At 45.2% G+C, this 18,400-nt stretch overlaps 1 protein-coding gene across 2 annotated transcripts in view; it reads left to right on the top strand.

Moving 5' to 3' along the window:
- SLAMF1 (signaling lymphocytic activation molecule family member 1) overlaps positions 1 to 18,400 on the top strand; it is a 36,005-nt gene that overhangs the window by 4,551 nt on the left and 13,054 nt on the right. The window contains exons 2-4 of one of the 2 annotated variants that reach the window (XM_077886640.1): positions 3,497 to 3,835; positions 5,856 to 6,140; positions 15,045 to 15,143. In XM_077886640.1, the coding sequence (XP_077742766.1) occupies positions 3,497 to 3,835; positions 5,856 to 6,140; positions 15,045 to 15,143 (723 nt within the window). Of the gene's footprint in view, positions 1 to 3,496; positions 3,836 to 5,855; positions 6,141 to 15,044; positions 15,185 to 18,400 lie in introns of both variants that reach the window. The other variant, XM_077886639.1, reaches the window with a different exon arrangement.

Raw genomic sequence — 18,400 nt, 5'->3', positions numbered from 1 at the left:
AAGTGAGTTGGTGTGAATAGCTGCAAATGTTTCCTCCAGACTTTTGAGTAAACAGGGGGGACTGAATCACAGGCTCACTGGAAAACTCGCATCAGGCAGTAGGATGTTTCAGGAGTGGGGATTCCACTTGAAGTCTTCTGTGAACCACTTTAAAGTCCCCACTTGTTTTTCCATTTGCGCTTAGGTGGAGCTGGTTTCTAGTACCCCCGCCTCAGACCCAGCTACTCACACACACTCAGTTGTGAGATCACCATTCTTCACATGGGTTGCAGGGCGTGAGGGTCTCTTCCTGACCGAGTTTTGATTCCACTCCCTGTGTGGCCACTCCACTCAGCCTGCCCTCTCATCTGCTCCTTCTTTTTCTAGTTTCTTTCCCTTCCTATTTTCTTTCTTTGATTTCTTTGGTTTGGGGGTAGGGAGGGCTTCTCCCTATCCCATCTTATATACTTCCTTCCCCTCACTTTTCCTTTATCATTTTGAGTCTCCACCAATCTCACCCTAATTTCAGCCCAGGTGGACTGCCTATTGTTTTCTCCCAATCTCTGGATGTCTAGCCTGATACTACCTGGCCACTTTAAGGGACAGTGTTGGGATTTCAGGGCATTTTGTTACCAAGAACATCTGGACCAGTTTGTCCAATTCTCTATCAACCCGTCTGAGCCACAAGTCAATTGTGTCCTAATTAGATGGCTGCTTTACCTAAGCAGGCAGTTTTGTTTTACTTCTCTGGCTTCCTTATCAACTAAGCCAATCTATGCTCTCTGAGTCATGGGCTCCTTCTTTTATGAGAACTAGCTTAAGGTTAAGTTCAATTACATATTGGGCAAAGCTGAATAAAAGAGGTTTTAGTCAGGTGATGTAGCTTTCAGCACTCATATTTTGAACAGATATTTATTAAAAGCCTACCGTATACCAACTATTGTCATAGGACTTAGAGACAAAACAATGAACAAAATGAAATTCTTCCTCTTGAAGAGTTTGCATGCCAGCCAGGGACACATAAATAAAATAAAATAAAAGCATGTATCACAGACAGTGGTAAGTGTTCAATCAGAAGGGGGCTATTCTATATAGGATGGTCAGGGTAGGTTTCTCAGAAGAGATGATTTTTTTTGAGCAGAAACCTAAAATAAAGTGAGGGAGTAAGCTATCCAGATATACAAGGAAAGATATATCCAGAGAACAGCAAAAGTAAAATCTCTGAGGTGGGAATGTTCTTGACGAGGTGTGTGAGCCAGTGCCACCACCATAGTGCAGTGAGTGGAGAGAGGGCAGGAGAGGGGTCAGAGTCTTTGAAGCCATAACAAAGCCTATGGATATTTTTTCTATGAGTGCTAGAAAGCCCTGGAAGTTTCAAAGCAGGAGACAGACAAAATCTGACATGGGTTTAAAACATGACTCTGTCTACTGTATGGGATGCTGGGAGATTAGTTGGAAGCCAATGGCTGTGCCAGGCTGTGACAATGGTGGCAGAAATGAGGGAGGTTGAAATGCTAGGATTGCAGACATATTATTCTGAAGATAGAGCCAACAGGATTTGCTGATAGACTCCTTATGGAGGATGAGAGAAGGAAAGGAGTCAAGGATAATTCCAAATGTTTTGGTCTTAGAATCTGGGGGAGTTGTGATGCTTGTTGGTGGAAGGCATTATGGAACCAAGAGTTCATTTGCCAAGTTTGCAATGCCCCTCAGACCTCCAAATGCTGATCCATGTAGGCAGTTTGGGTGGGAGACGTATCTCTGCAAGCAGTCCAGAAGTATGGCAACCCATGCAACTGGATGAGCGTGGCTGGGAGAGAGATCTGAGCGCTGTGTCCTGGGATGCTCCAAAATTTAGAGGTCCTTAAGAACAGCAGGTTCCATTCAAGGAGACTGAGAAGGAGCAGCCAAATAAATAGGAAGGAAACAAGGAGAGTGTGGTATTCCAGGGGTTGAATGAAGGCAGCGTTTCAAAGAGGGACTGATAAACCATGCCAAGTGCTCCTGAGAAAGCAAGACGAGGATGGAGAATGGACTCGGCAACATGGCGTATACAGTGACCTTGATAAGAGTGGTTCCAGGGCATAGTAAGGAAGAGTGTCTGCTAAGAGTGAGTACAGGAAAACGAGTCATAAAATGTAAACAGGAAATATAAACACACATTAAAGGACTTTGCAATAAAGGAAAAGAGAGAAATGAGGCAGGGTCTAGGGGTGAAGGGGGTCAGGGAAGGGGTTTGTAAGATAAAGGAAGTCACAAGTTGGTACGTTGTATGTTGATGGAAATAACCCACAGCATTCTATACCAGTAATAAAGCTGCTGGTGCAAGGGATGGGGGCAACTGCAAGAGCGAAGGCTTGAGGTGGGTGAGTTTTCCGTGATGGAAGATGTTAACCTTAACGCAAGCAGAGATCATCCATCCAGGTAGATAGGTTTCTCGGAGGTAGTTTCAAATGGAAGTTCTCTTCTTGTTTCTTCTACTTTTTCAGTGTGATGAGAAGCAGAGTCACCAGCAGAGGTCACGGGTTTGAAAAAAGAGGAGGTGTTAAATAGTCAGCAGTAGGATCCTCTACAGTGATACAGTGATTTGAAAAGTTTGGTTTTGGGTTTCTTTCTTTCTTTCTTTCTTTTCTTTTTTTTTTTTTTTTTTTTTTGTTGTTGGCTCAGCTCTTTTGAAAAAGAGACATAAAATAATTTCTCATCCTCAATACTAGGAACTATCTTATGGTATTTTTTTAAATATATTTTTTTGTTTATTTGACAGAGAGAAATCATGCACAAGCAGAGGGAGCAGCAGGCAGAAGGAGAGGGAGAAGCAGGCTCTGAGCAGGAAGCCTGATGTGGGGCTCAATCCCAGGACCCTGAGATCATGACCTGAGCTGAGGGCAGATGCTGAACCGATGGAGCCGCCCAGGGGCCCCCCTTATGGTCCTCTTGAGAGCAAGAATTCCACAGTTTGAGCACTGGGCTCCCGACCTCCCTAGCTCCACATCCCTCAGACTTTTCTCTTTCTTCATTATCTGAAATGATGCTCTCTGGCCTCGGTTTCCTGGGCTCACAAGCTCAGAGTCAGCTTCAGTTGCTCTCTGCCCCTTATACTGCGTACCCGGTGGTGGTGAGAAGTCTGGCAAAGGAATGAGCAGACCTGGCTTCTAGTCCAGTTACTAGTTACATGACTTTCGGGATGTCACATAACTTCTCCATGTCTTAACTTCTCTGTGCCTTAACTATAAATCTGAGTTGATGCAATTCTCTCCCAGATCAAAGAAACTCGGTGTCCTAATTAGTCTGTACATCTCTGTTGTAAGCAATTTTAAGATTTCCATTGGGATTTTTAAAATTTTGAGAATATGGTGGGACAGTCATGACCGTTCTTATAGGCTGCTAAGGATCTGGCAACTCCAGGGATAGCCCAAGAGGAGGAGGGAGCACCTCAATCTGTCATTCCTGATCCACAGACAGGATGTGATTCTCAAAGGCCTCTACAGTAAGGGGCTTCTTCTGGTTCCTCCCACAGGTGAGAGCTTGATGAATTGCCCAGAAGTCCCTGGGAAGTTGGGAAGCACTTTGCAGCTGTCCTTGGCATCCGAAGGGATAAGCAAGAGGATGAACAAGAGCATCCACATCCTTGTCACAAGGGCGGAATCACCGGGAAACAGTATCAAGAAGAAAATAGTGTCTCTGGATCTGCCAGAAGGGGGGTCTCCACGCTACCTGGAAAATGGCTATAAATTTCATCTGGAAAACCTGACCCTGAGGATCCTGGAAAGCAGGAGGGAAAATGAAGGCTGGTACTTCATGACCCTGGAGGAGAACTTTTCAGTTCAACACTTTTGTCTGCAGCTGAAGCTCTATGGTAATAATGGGGCTTCCCCAGTCTGCACTGGGGGGCTGAGATCGTCCCTTACCTAAGGATTTAGCTGAGTCTCAGAAGCAAGGGTATTTAGGATTGGGAGTGGCTCAAAAGAGCATCTAGTCCAGGGTGTTTAAATTGTGCTTCGGGAAGAAGTTTTAGAGAGTCACAAATCTTTTGTGTCCAAATTGCTCTTCGACGGTAGCTGACTAACACTAGTTACCCTTACCCCCATTTCCCAAAGAGAAGGAGACCAGCTGCCTATGGACTACAGGGCCTGGCGCCCCAAGAGTCTCAATTTGCAAATAAGACTTGGTTTGAAAAAAGGGCTTTCCTCTCTCTATTTTTAAAATGTTTGAATACCATCGATGGAGCTCAACCTCTTTTCCATAGACCAGGATCCTGAAATCCAGGGCGTGGTTGGCTGTGCTTACACACATCCTCATGGGTGGTTCCCTGCACTCGGGGCCCAGGAGAAGGAGAGCAGAAGCTCGGCCCGTCCGCCACTTGCACGCCCTGTGCTCTGGCGTAGGACCTCATCTACCTGGTGGAAGAGTGCTTGTTTCTCATTGAAACAGAGGCTCTGGTTATGAAGTCGCTTAGCTGCAGAACCTAATCTAGGCCCTTGGTCCATCTGAATCCAAGGCCAATGCTTTCTTGAGCGACTTGAGCCCCTCTTGAACGCACCCAGAGTTTGTGTCTCTTAGGCCTAAACGGTCCTTTGAATTTCCAGGAATCCTGACAACAGCTACGTGGGTTGTCCTGCTTTCTCATAGAGAGACTTCCTTATCTCTGAGATGGGACAGACAGCTCCACCTCCCCAGCATTTCTTTGAAATCCTCAGGTGTCTACAGGAAGATGGCAACACCTTCCCCGCCCTTCCCGTAGCTCCAGCATCCCCCCTTCTTCCACATAGTGTATGCAGGCTCCTCTCAGCCCTCTGCCGGGTACCCGAGAGCTCTGACTGCTCCAATAGTGGCCCTATGGCACATCATGCATTTTCTAGAGCAGTCCACTGCCTTTGTCACATCTTGTCACATAAACTCTTGAAAAATACAGTCTCTGCAACCATGATACTCTCTCAAGTCCAAGAAAGAGGCTAGATTTCAGAGTCAGACAGACTTAGATTCTGATCTCAACTTGAGTAATGTATGAGACACTCCACCCCCCTGGGTTTCAGTTTCCTCATCTGTAAAATGGGAATACTTATACAAGGTTATAATTGTTGGAAAAGTTGTTGAGAAGATTAAAGAATATGATAAATGTAAGATTCCAGAATCGTGCCCATCCTACAGTAGTCGCTAAATAAATACAACTTACCCCCTTTCCTTAGCTATTTCATAGCATTAGAGTGAGATTCCCCCCTCACAAACACACACAAATACAGACGTAGAGACACACTCTACCACTGTGTCCCACCACTATGTCATTCTTTCAGATCCAAAGATAATACTTTAGCCAATGACAATTAAACCATGTAGGATTAAGTTGGCAGAAAATGTCACAGGTAGAAAACAGAAGAGCAACTCAGATTGGGACCATTAGCAAGGGCAAGTGGATTCTTTTTTTTTTTTTTTTAAGATTTTATTTATTTATTCATAGGAGACAGAGAGAGAGAGAGAAAGACAGAGACACAGGCAGAGGGAGAAGCAGGCTCCCCAGAGGGAGCCTGATGCAGGACTCGATCCCAGGACCCCAGGATCACAGCCTGAGCCAAAGGCAGACACTTAAACCCCTGGGCCACCCAGGTGCCTAAGCAAGTGGATTCTTAACAGTAGTGGTAGGAGGAGACTAAAAGACAAACACTTTTCCCTTATTTTGTCCTGAAATCATACTGGAAAGGAATATATTGGAGAGAGAGGGATTTGGGGAACTAGTAGGTCCCCACCAGCAATAAAACACACTGCAGACCCACAGGGAGGGAAAAATACCATGAGGCTCCATTTTCTTTTAACAAAAACATCAAGTTAGAATACCAGGGGGTTCACTTGAGTGATGGCTTCCTTCCTCCCCCTCCTGACAGAGCAGGTCTCCACTCCAGAAATTAAGGTGTTGAACTGGACCCAGGAGAATGGGAACTGCAGCATGATGCTGGCCTGCGAAGTGGAAAAGGGGGACAATGTGGTTTACAGCTGGAGTGAGAAACTGGGGATTGACCCACTGATCCCAGCCAACAGTTCTCACCTCTTGCACCTCAGCCTCGGCCCTCAGCATGTCAACAACGTCTATGTCTGCACCGTGAGCAACCCCGTCAGCAACCGCTCATGGTCCTTCAACCCATGGTCCAAGTGCAGGCCAGAGTCTTCGGGTGAGTGCCCTGATGGGGGCTAGTGTGGTACATTGATGATATGGGCTCAGTCCCCACTGTACTAAATGCTCTGTTTCCATAGCCATGGCCTCCACCCTGGTCATAATACTTTTCATTTTCCCTATAGTTGAGAAAAGCCTCCTCGTGTGTGTTCAGTGAATGCCCTCTGCTCATAATCACCAGGTTGGCATATGCTCAGTTCACACTTGTCAATGATAAGAAATGATGGAGCCAGACTCAGAGTGCAGGCCTTCCAGTGGTGATTCTTCCTCTCCCCTCCTGTCTTGGCTCCAAGCTGCAAGGGTAGCTGGGTGAGAGAGTGCAGGTGGCAGGCCCTGACTCCCCAGTCCATACTCCACTAATGGTGGGACTGGTCTGTACCATCAATAAGTACTTGTTGACCACTTATGCACAGAAAATTGGGCATGAATACGATACACGATCTCTGCTCTCCAGCAACATGTTGTAAAGATAGAGACATGGAAGGTTTGCTCAATAATGAGATGCAGGATATAATGGAGGGCCATATTGTATGGAATGGACTGTAAATCTCATAGCAAGTCAGAAGGCCAGGGAAGTCAGCAATCTGACTGAGACCTAGAATGTGAGGTTTAGGAATAATAATAAATCATATAGTACTTTGTTATTGGAAGGGTACTTTCAATGATGTAATCTCTCTTGAGCCTCACAACAAACTTACCAGATCCGTGTTAGTATCATCCTCATTGTACAGATGAGGAACTTGAAGGTCATAGCATTTAAGTACCCTCCCGAAGTTTCTTCAAATTATAAACAGTAAAATTAGTACCTGAACCTAGACCTTCTGACTGCTCATTCTCCAGGAACAAAAGCATCATTATTCTGGTAAAAAAGGAAGGGAGGGCTGATTAAGTAACCATCTGAGGTTGGAATATTGTGCTTAGTTTGACGAAACCTTTTTTGAGGTTCTACTAGGTTCCAGAATTGTGGTGTCTGTTGAATATACAAAGATAAAATAAGACATGATCCTTGCTCTCAAGGAAGGAAGGAAGGAGAATGTTCTGTAAATAACTGATCCTACATTGTGTAGTGTGATGGGCAGAACAGAAATAACAGAGAGGGAACAATGATTAACAGTATCTGAGGGAATCAGAGAGAGCATCACAGAAGGTGTGACATAAACTGGATTTTGAAGAATAAACAAATTATCTAAGCAGATAAAAGAAAGACATTCCAGGCAGGGGGAAATGTAGAGGCATCTAGGTCTTGTCCTAGATCATCCTATAGGGGATGGGAAGTAATAAAGCACTTTGGGTAGAGGAGTAACATGATCAGTTTTGCATTTTGGGGAGAAAATTCAGTGGTATGGGGAATAGGTGGGAGCAGGGAAGAGGCAGCAGAAAGAGAAACCAGCTGTGGGGAAGAGCCCCTGTTGCAGTGATCCATCAAGAGATGACAGGCCTAGGCCAAAGCAGGGACCATTAGTTTAATGAAGACTTCGTACAAGGGACATTTCAGCCTTGGGACGAAGTGGTGGGGTCTGAGGGTTTATTAGGGATCTCTTCGTCATGCCATTTTTCTAATGACATTTGTCCAGGATCTGAGTCATATACTCATCCTTCTTCCGATGGCCACTTCATTATTTTCCAGTAAGAAACATCTAAATGTCTCTTGCTAAGAAGCATCTTTATCGCAAAGTCCAAGTCTTAGGGTGCTACAGAGTACTCTGGGGAGGTCATGCAGAGCATGTTGATGGGTCAGCAGTGTGTGACTTGCTGCTGTCCTTCGCGAACACCTTCTGAAATAGTTATATCTACGCTAGAATGAATATTAGAACATCTTAAGTAATTCAACTAAAAGGGAATGCCCCTGGAAGCTCATCTTGAAAAGAGGACCCTTTTCAGTAGATTAGCAGAAAGTTGGCTCAGCAAGTCTGGGTTTGCTCAGAGGAAGAGACAAGTGACACTACCAGTGAGCCCTGGGGGCTCCCCCTTTCTAACAAGGCCATTTCTTCAAACGGGAGCACCCATTGCTACAGAGTCATCTAGATGTTCCACGCACAGAGGCAGGTCCCTCTTTCACGTACTCCCAGTCCAGTCAGCCTGACAATAGCGGTGGGAGAATGGAACCTGGTACGTCCCACGGGCCTTGTCAAATGGCCACAAGGGCAGGGGAAGCCGAGGTGTGTAGTGCTTAGCTGGACAGCCATGTGACTGGGCAAGATGCGTGCTGCCACGGAAGAAGGTGGACAACCGTGGGCGCAACCAGTAGCCTCTGCCTCGCATTGCTGTGACCTCTGTAGAAATGTTTACTTGGACGGTCTTGGATCTTAAATTAGTGCTTGGTTTGTGAACATCCTTCCCCCACCCCCAATTCTGAGTGGAAGCCACCAAACACCGAGGTATTTTTTGAAGATGGCTGGCTGCTTCAAGTCGCTGTGTGCCTTGCAGACTGCCTTGCTGAGAGAACCACATGAAAGGCAGGAAAGAGGTCTGGCATTCTCAGACCGTTATGGCAGAAGCATCTCAGATCTCCTGGGGGCAAGCTATATTTGTGTCTCAGAGTCTTTTTCGTTTTCTTCTGTGTCTCCTTAAAGAATAAGTTTTGGGGACTTGAGGAGAGAGAGAAGCTTTGTGTTTCTGTGGCAGCAGACTTTCAGAGATAAGAAAAAGAAAAGGCCTCTAGCATTGTCCTTGGAGGCAGGGCTACTTGCCAAGAAGGTTTTATTTTTATTTTATTTTTTTTTCTTTTTATTGGTGTTCAATTTACTAACATACAGAATAACACCCAGTGCCCGTCACCCATTCACTCCCACCCCCCGCCCTCCTCCCCTTCCACCACCCCTAGTTCGTTTCCCAGAGTTAGCAGTCTTTACGTTCTGTCTCCCTTTCTGATATTTCCCACACATTTCTTCTCCCTTCCCTTATTTTCCCTTTCACTATTATTTATATTCCCCAAATGAATGAGAACATATAATGTTTGTCCTTCTCCGACTGACTTACTTCACTCAGCATAATACCCTCCAGTTCCATCCACGTTGAAGCAAATGGTGGGTATTTGTCATTTCTAATAGCTGAGTAATATTCCATTGTATACATAAACCACATCTTCTTTATCCATTCATCTTTCGTTGGACACCGAGGCTCCTTCCACAGTTTGGCTATCGTGGCCATTGCTGCTAGAAACATTGTGGTGCAGGTGTCCCGGCGTTTCATTGCATTTGTATCTTTGGGGTAAATCCCCAACAGTGCAATTGCTGGGTCGTAGGGCAGGTCTCTTTTTAACTGTTTGAGGAACCTCCACACAGTTTTCCAGAGTGGCTGCACCAGTTCACAGTCCCACCAACAGTGTAAGAGGGTTCCCTTTTCTCCACATCCTCTCCAACATTTGTTGTTTCCTGCCTTGTTAATTTTCCCCATTCTCACTGGTGTGAGGTGGTATCTCATTGTAGTTTTCATTTGTATTTCCCTGATGGCAAGTGATGCAGAGCATTTTCTCGTATGCATGTTGGCCATGCCTATGTCTTCCTCTGTGAGATTTCTCTTCATGTCTTTTGCCCATTTCATGATTGGATTGTTTGTTTCTTTGCTGTTGAGTTTAATAAGTTCTTTATAGATCTTGGAAACTAGCCCTTTATCTGATATGTCATTTGCAAATATCTTCTCCCATTCTGTAGGTTGTCTTTGAGTTTTGTTGACTGTATCCTTTGCTGTGCAAAAGCTTCTTATCTTGATGAAGTCCCAATAGTTCATTTTTGCTTTTGTTTCTTTTGCCTTCGTGGATGTATCTTGCAAGAAGTTACTATGGCTGAGTTCAAAAAGGGTGTTGCCTGTGTTCTTCTCTAGGATTTTGATGGAATCTTGTCTCACATTTAGATCTTTCATCCATTTTGAGTTTATCTTTGTGTATGGTGAAAGAGAGTGGTCTAGTTTCATTCTCCAAGAAGGTTTTATATTTAAACCACAGCCAATAGGGTAGAGGACCAAAGGGTGGGGACTCTTCATAAATGGTGTCGGAGTCCTCAGTCAGTCTCCTCGGCTGCTTCTCAGAGGCTCCAGGGGGGAAAGGGCCCCAACCTCCTCTTTAGGAATTTTCATATTGGATTTCCTCATGAATGAACAGTAGGGCCTATGGGCCCCAGAACAACATTGCTCTCCCTGACTGCTGAGTGCCATTCTGAGAGGCTTCACTACATGACCGAGGAAGAAGAGGGAGAGCTGGAGTTTTCTGTCACAGGAAACAGTGGTTTGAAAATGGGAACACAGGTGGTGCTGTGGGCGCAGAACACCCTCTCTGCCTGGTTCCATTTCATTTTATGAAGCATACACTAAGTAGGTCATCGCTCATTCCCTTCGAATCCTGCTTTGAGTCACTCAAAAGTGACCCTGCATTCCTTCTGAAACCTTCTTATATTCAGCACCCTGATCATTCTTAACCAAAGGATACATGACAGTCCTCCTCCCAGCTTTGTTCTATGGCTTCCGATTTAATTTATCTCCCTTCATCATGTACTTATTATTGCCCGTAACCCTACATTGTATCAGGTAGGGCGTGGTGCAAATAAAGCATAAGGAACAAGGTCTACCTTCAAGAATTTATGATCTAGGTGGGATTTCTATACCTTACTAGGTAGAAAAATATTATCATCTTAAGAAACCTCTACTAGAATTCTTCTTTGGAAAGGAACAGGATATACACTTAATTTAAATGTTAGAGAGCAGAAGGGGAGACCCTCCCCCAAGGAATCCAGCTGTGGTTTAGATGTTTCTGTATGAGAAAGAGGACAGATCTGGCTTGGATAGATATAGGGAGGGAAAAAGAGGGTCTGAGCCCATCAGATAGTGGAAAGCCACCAGGTTCACAATGGAATCTGTTCCCTGCAACGTTTCAACCGTTCAGTCGCAGATTTACACCCACAGAATTCTTGGTGTAGGTTTTTACCTTTTTTGTGTGTGGAAAACTGATCAAGGCACTGCACCTTGCACCGAGGATAGCCCAGACTACAGCAAGCAGAGCCACACGAGCAAAGACTTGGAGGACCATGAGGAAGTCATTACCAGAAATTGCAGGAGTCATGGGCAGTCTGATCCCAACAAGCCATTAAAGTAGCATTTTGTCCATATTTACCCAAATTGTCAAGGGCACAGAGTTCCTGACATTTAGTTTCCATATAAACATCTATATCATTAGATAATAGTACCAAATAGATGAGCACCAAGTGCAAGACCTCTTGGACCTGCTAGTTAGGGAAACTGAGTCATAAGCAAACAAGATGGGGCTGGAGTGTTTCTGAACACCAGCGAAAGGTCTTCTCTGGATGTGAGATCAAATCTATCTTCTCTCCTTCCAGTCAATCAACAGGAATTTACCAAGGACTTATTGTATACCAAGTCCCAAGATAGCCACAGAAGAGGTAAAGAAGTGGCCTCTGGCCTCTGAGAGGCTAGCAGCTATGTGGGGCAGTTGAGGCTAGTGGAAAGAGATGGCATTTACGTACCACATTTATGCCCCAGGCATCTCTCTGGACACTTTCCATAATTATTTCCTTGACTCTTGAGAAAGACTCTGTGAACTGAATATTGTTGTGCTCAATTTTCAGTCAAGGAGACCAAGGACCCAGAAGTTAGGAGCAGTCTATCTGAGGTTGCAGATCTATCAAGTAGTAAGTCCAGAATCTGAATCCGCTTATCTGATTCCAAATGACCTCCCTGAAAATGGTCCTTACAGCAACAGTAATACCGCAGCTCAGGTTCTAAGATGCATGGCATAAACCAAGGTGCGGCAAAGTCCCAGGGAGAAGAAAAAAGAATGGGAGCTAGAATGGTCAGGGAAACTGATACAGAGGTAGTAAGATTGGTCAAAGGGTCAACACTGGGCGGGCCTGGTGGGTAGCTGAAGGTGAAGCAGGAGGAAAGGGGCGCACAGCAAGAATGGGCAGATGTGGGAGAGAGGGTACTGGGGGCACGGGCACCTCTCAGGGCTTTCCCTGTGGGAATCCCATCATCATAGGCCAAAACACAAAATGTGTCTATAGTTCCCATCCCGCCCAGCTCTGCCATCCACTTCTCTGTGACTCTGGGTACACCTCCAAATAAAATTAGCGGGTTGGATAAGACAGCGCCATAGCTCCTTTAGCAATTGAAAACCTCCCTCTATGGACCTATCACTTAAATCCTCCAAGAGATCCATATTGCTTTGTATCCAAAGAGTAGGAGAAAAATTAGGGATTTTGAAATATCTCTCAGGACAAAGGCCAGCTTGACTCTCAGGTCTGACCAGAGTAGCAGAAGCTGGACATTTATGTTATAGGACAAAGGTAGCAGATGGCTTTCATCCTCCTGACAACCTGGAAAAGAAGGAGACAGCTGGGGCATTGGTCTGAGCTCTGGCTCAGTCATCCTCAGTTCATGTGAGTAGGTGGGCAGCAGAGCTGTTGGCAGCAGGAGCCAGGAAATAGGACAAAGGCTCACTTTGGGGTTGATACCAGTCCAGTTTTGTCATCTCCTACTCTGTAGTTTAGAGGCATCCCCTTGTGTGTTGGTTTTTTACTTTATTTGTATCTCCAGTGACATTTGAGAGAACTATTACCTTTTAAAACGGTTTAAATGGTTGGAGCATTTGTCCTTAAATTAACTGTTGTTTTTGAAGATCCCAATGTAGGTTAGGGAAGAAGAAAGAGGAAATAATCTCAAAATAGTCAGAGCGACTATAACAATTTGCTGGGTCAGTTCCATGAGCTGATGGAACATGGTGGTGTTTGGCTACCGTCTCTGCTTCTTGTCTTCAGATTTGGGATTTTTCTCCATGGATCCCTGGCGTTGGCAGCATAAGCCCTGAGTGAGTCTCTAAACACAGATCTTACTCTTGTGCTGTCCCAGACACATGTGCACGCACACACACATGCCCCAGCTGCGAGGAGGATTCTCAGGGGCCGCGAGCTGCTCAGAGGAGGACGGCATGGAGGACAGCTCCAGAGCAGTGGTGTCTCCATGCTGGAAATCTTAGACTTGATATAAATTCTGGAGTCTTACTAAAACTCTCTGCTGGCCCCTTGGCTTTTTGATCGGGTCATATGGCATGACAGTCTGCCGACGTTGGTCTCTGGCAGGGTTAAAGCATGTTTATTTGGGGCAGGAAGTCTATAATCAAGATGTTCACAGGCTGGTTCACTGAGATTCCCTGGGATGACTTGATGTATTAAGAGGCCGAAAAAGAAAAGGGAAGAAGCTTTTCAAATCCCGGAGGCAAACTCTGGTTAGCTATGAGGGCTGAAGGTCCACTTGGAATTTGGTGGGATGCCTTTGATCAATTCACTGACTTTAGTCTGTAGCTTTGTTCAACTATGTGAACATCTGAATTGTGTCTGCAAGGACTCTGTTCCTCTGTAGCCTGCCTATTCCTTTCAGTTTCTCCCAAAAAAATCTACCCCAGGTTCATCAACAAGCAGACTAATTCCACAATCATCCTAATAAACTATCCTGACACATTAATGTTAACACCTGCTGTTATACTACAGCTGACCCTTGAACACATGGGTTTGAACTGGGCAGGTCCATTTATATGTAGGCTTTTTCTTTTTTCTTTTCTTTCTTTCTTTTTACAAACACAGTACAGTAAAGGAAATGTATTTCCTCTTTCTGTGGCTTTCTTAACATTTTCTTTTCTCTAGCTTACTTTATTGTCAGAATACTGTACGTAAAACATATAACATGGAAATATGTGTTAATCACCTGTTTATGTTATCAGGAAGGTTTCAGCTAACAGTAGGTTATCAGAAGCTAAGTTCTGGGAGAATCAAAAATTATACATGGATTTTCAACTGTGTTGGGGGGGTCAGTACTCCCAACTCCCACGTTGTTCAAGGGTCAACTGTATTTAGAGCCTTAATGTTATGATTTTACTTAGAATCCTGGTGCTTCAGATTGATCCCACTGTTCATTACCTTGGGGTAACTCACCCCAAGCCCATAAGTCTCTCTGACTCTCCAAGAAGTCCGTCTTTAGCAATCAGCCACTTTTCTACCCCAAGACCAAGCTCTAGTATTTGAAGGTCTCCATGCCTGCTTCCTTATGCACAAAAATGGGATTAATGAGAATAACTACCTTGTAGGATTAATTCCATTCACACATACAATGCACTAAAAATGGCCCATCGGCGATCCTCCTTAATTGTCTATTAGTATCTTAGTAAGCCAAATGTGTTGTTTGCTGGGTCATTAGGTCTCACTGACTGTTTTCCAAGGTACTACTCCCAGCTTAGAAGGATTTGGCGAAGTGGGTAAAGGAGAGAAAGAAAAAAAAAAAAAGGTGGCTCCGCAACTTTGCTACTTCTCTAGCACTCGTATTAAGCATTGGAATCCCTGAGAGGAAAACATACATGCTTTTCTTTCAGTTCAGGTCCAGTGGGTTCCATATAGTTATTTGCATGGAGGACAATAATAGCACTATTATGTTTATTTTTAAACAACAAAAGTCGGCCATTCTTCCTCCCAGTGTCACATGAGACTGGTGTGGGAGTGTGGGGACAGCAGGTGGAACCAGAACGTTCTTTGTACCAAAATGGATACAGGACTCATCGGCGATTTAAAACTAGGGAAACGGGCAAGAGACATTGACTTGGGACAAATAAAGATGAGTCTGATTTTAGATATGTGATCATTGAGGTACAAATTAAGCATTTGGATAGAAAAATCTTTATGGAACTTGGGAAATTTCCATAGGAAATGAGGAAAGTCAAGTATGGTGAGAGAAATTAGGATAAGAGAACAGGTAGGAAATCTTCAGTTGTCTGAAGCTGCTGTCTGAAACCATCAGAATGGATGTGTCCCCTGAGAGAGAACACGAGACTTGGTCTCCCCACTTCCGTGAAGGATGTTTTTAAACTCACAGTACTGTTGAGATCGCCCTTTAATTTTTTTTTTTTCAGTGCCAAGACAATGGAGACTGTATGCTGGGCTCTTCTTAGGGGGTATCGTTGGTGTCATCTTGATTTTCGAAGTGGTATTACTGCTGTTGAGAAGAAGAGGTAGGTGTCTGACAATAAAGAGATTCATATCAGACTTTGTGGTAAGTAGGGAACCTCTCCGCACAAGCAAAGACTTGCTTGCACAGCTTTGGCTTTCTGCATGAAGCACTTTTGCAATAACACTAAGTACACATACCCTGGGACCTTCCACAATTCAGTCTAATTCAATATGTCTTGATCCCTACTAGGCCATGGGGGTGGAAAGAGGGCTGAGCCATAGGTGTTGAATGTGGGAGACACTACACAGATCATTCACGCTCGATATAACTAGCCCTGTGGGAGGGGTGGGTGGGGGATGCTGCAGGGGGCCAGACAAGAGGCTTGACTATGCTCCTAGATGCCCAATCCAGGGGGCTCTTGGATCTCATTCAAGAAAAGTTACAATTACAGATGAATAAAAGGGCATTATAATAAGATATTGTCATCCAAAGGTTGAAACCTTTCTACAATTTCTTTTTATTCTTGCGATATCTCTCTGAGAACAGTGAGTGAGTTGTTTCTTCGTGACTTAGCAGCGGGGTAATGGAGGCATAGAGAAGCCATGTGACTCGTGCAAGGTCACCCAGCCAGCTAATGAGAGAACCAGAACTGTAACTATGTCTCCCAACAACCAGGCCACGTGCCACTGGGAAGGCCCGCGTGTCGTTGGGAAGACCCACAGGGAATGCTCTTTACTAAGATTTTTGTACAAATTCTGACTCATCTTAGGAAACTGTGCAATTTATGAGGTTGCTTAAGGCCAAACTAAACAGTGTGGAAGATCACCCAGGGTACCTGGTAAGGCCCAGTTACCCCTTTGCAGTTTAAGTGCCTAGAGGATGTGTCTCCTGACCACCCCTCCAAGGGGTCCCCTGAGTCCACATCACAGGGCAGGGCGCCTGGCCACACTTTTGTCACCTACCCACACCAAAGTCAGAAGGTCCTGCCCCCAGACCAGGACAGGTCCCTGGGCTGGCCTTCCCACGGTGGGACAGGATTTGATCCTCACACACCAAGGTGATAGCTGATCTTATTCTCAAGTAGATCAGCATTCTCACGTGTAACCTTCTTGAAAAAGCCCTTACCACAGCACTCTGTGCTGGCTTTGCTGGTATCAGAAAGTCTAGATCACAGCACAGCCACCTACTTTTATCTCATTTCCTCCAACTGAGAGTTAGTTGGGGAGGGTGGGGGTAGGGTGATTCAGACAGAAACTGTGATGAGAGCCTAAGGGGATGGGTAAGGCACCCACATTTGGCTTAGATAATAGGGAAAGAGTGAGATACCAGGGTTAAGAAAATGGAGATTAACGCAGCCATGCTAACCTAGCCAGAGGGGGTGCCAGGATCCTAACTCACATGCTTTCCTCAACTACATTTTGCTCATCGCGTGGTTGTGCTCTGAAGGGAATAATGCCCCTCATCTCCCTCTGAAGGGAACAAGTCCCTGTCACCCCCCCAGCCGATATCCATCCTCATCTCCAGCCACCCTGTATTACTTGTAAGCCAAGAACTTGAAAGCCTTGCCTCAAATCTGTGGGAAAACCTATATTAATTGTTACACCCTCTGCAAGACTTTGCTCAAGAGATTCTTTTGGCACCTTGTGATGCTGTCACCTCCAAGAAGCTGCCTGGCTCTGAAGGTTTTCAAATGGTTTCTCTGGCAATTTCATATTCAGAAAACACTGGTTAAAAATATGGGATTTGGCCTCAGACACACTTACATTCAAATGCAGACTTTGCCGCTGACAAGCTCTGTGACTAAGTGAGCTAGCTCTCCTCTGCAAAACCGGATGATATTATGTACTGCACGGTATTGTTGTGGGGATCCGTGAGTCATACACAGCGACTACCAAGTCCAGTGGCGTCCATGGATAGACGATGGATCATGGACCGATGCATGATGGATGGATGGATGGATGGATGGATGGATGGATACATATGTACACACACAGACAAACCTTTTTTTAAATTTTTTTTTATTTACTCATGAGAGACAGAGAGAGGCAGAGACACAGGCAGAGGGAGGAGGCTCCATGCAGGGATCCCGATGTGGGACTCAATCTCGAGACCCTAGGCCGAAGGCAGGTGCTAAACCACTGAGCCACCCAGGGATTCCCATAGACAAATCTTTTAATGGAGTGAATTAAAACCTCAATGTTTAAGTCCTATGGCCAACAGGGGAAGGCACTAGAAGCATCCTCAGATGCAGAATAGTCCTCAGAGCAGATTTAAGTACATGAAGTCCTGATAACAAAGGACAACTTTGTGCTTCAGGAAACAGTTGGAAAGGACGTTACACAGTCCACAACTTCATTTTACAGCTACAGTAAAAGAGGCCCATTTGGATGACAGGTTTTGTCCAACACCACTGAGGGCAGGATACAGACCCCCTACTGCGAAGGCCACGACCTTTCTCATTCAGCCCTAGGTCCTCACGACTTTGAGCCAATTTGAGCTAACTCCTGAAACCTGCTCTGGCACCAGGAAGGAAAATACATGACTGGACAACCTTGATCCAGTGGTTTTCTAGGCAGCAACATTCAGCCTCACTCCTCCTGTCTGAGCATTTACGACTGTCCAGCCTGAGCTGACCTGAAAGTCGCAGTCCCTGAGGACTGCTCTGTTCTCCACTCATTTCCTTACGGCCTGAGGACAGTGCAGGGCGGGCATGCCTAACTTTGCAAACACCCTTGGATTTGAACTGAGAGGCTATATTTCACAGACCTAAGCTGCACCCTCCCTGTTATTTCCCCCGTCACCCTGACCTCTATCCTCTGTTCTACACGTGCACGTATACGCACACACGCACACATGCACACTTTGTAGCCAGTGTCAATCCTGGCCAAAAAAAAAAAAAAAAAAAAAGTAAATCCTGGGCCCACCAGGCCCTCCATGCCCACCCCCACACAGGAACATCATACATGGACATTCTTTAATTCTTTGAGTTTCCCCAATGGCTGCCTATCATTTCCCCCTCCAAGGATCATACCCTCATGCAGAACATCCTAGCATCTTCACCACACATATACATAGTTGGTCTTTCTCTTCCAAATAAAAACATATTTCTCCTAGGTGCTTTTCCCTCAGAAACATGCTCCTAGTTTTTTTTAAGAGGATAAATTTATTGGTGTTAAAATAAGTCCACCCTGAAGACTTATGTGTGGTTTCCTCTGGGCCAAGCATCCACTGCCTCTACCTGGACTTTGCAGTAGTCCCCAAATTAGCTCCATGTTTTAGTCAGGCACTCTCACTCCATCCTTCTCACTGTTGCGTGAT

Source organism: Canis aureus, chromosome 38 (assembly GCF_053574225.1).
Source record: "Canis aureus isolate CA01 chromosome 38, VMU_Caureus_v.1.0, whole genome shotgun sequence".
NCBI lineage: Eukaryota > Metazoa > Chordata > Mammalia > Carnivora > Canidae > Canis > Canis aureus.
This window is presented reverse-complemented; position numbering and strand designations above follow the sequence as displayed.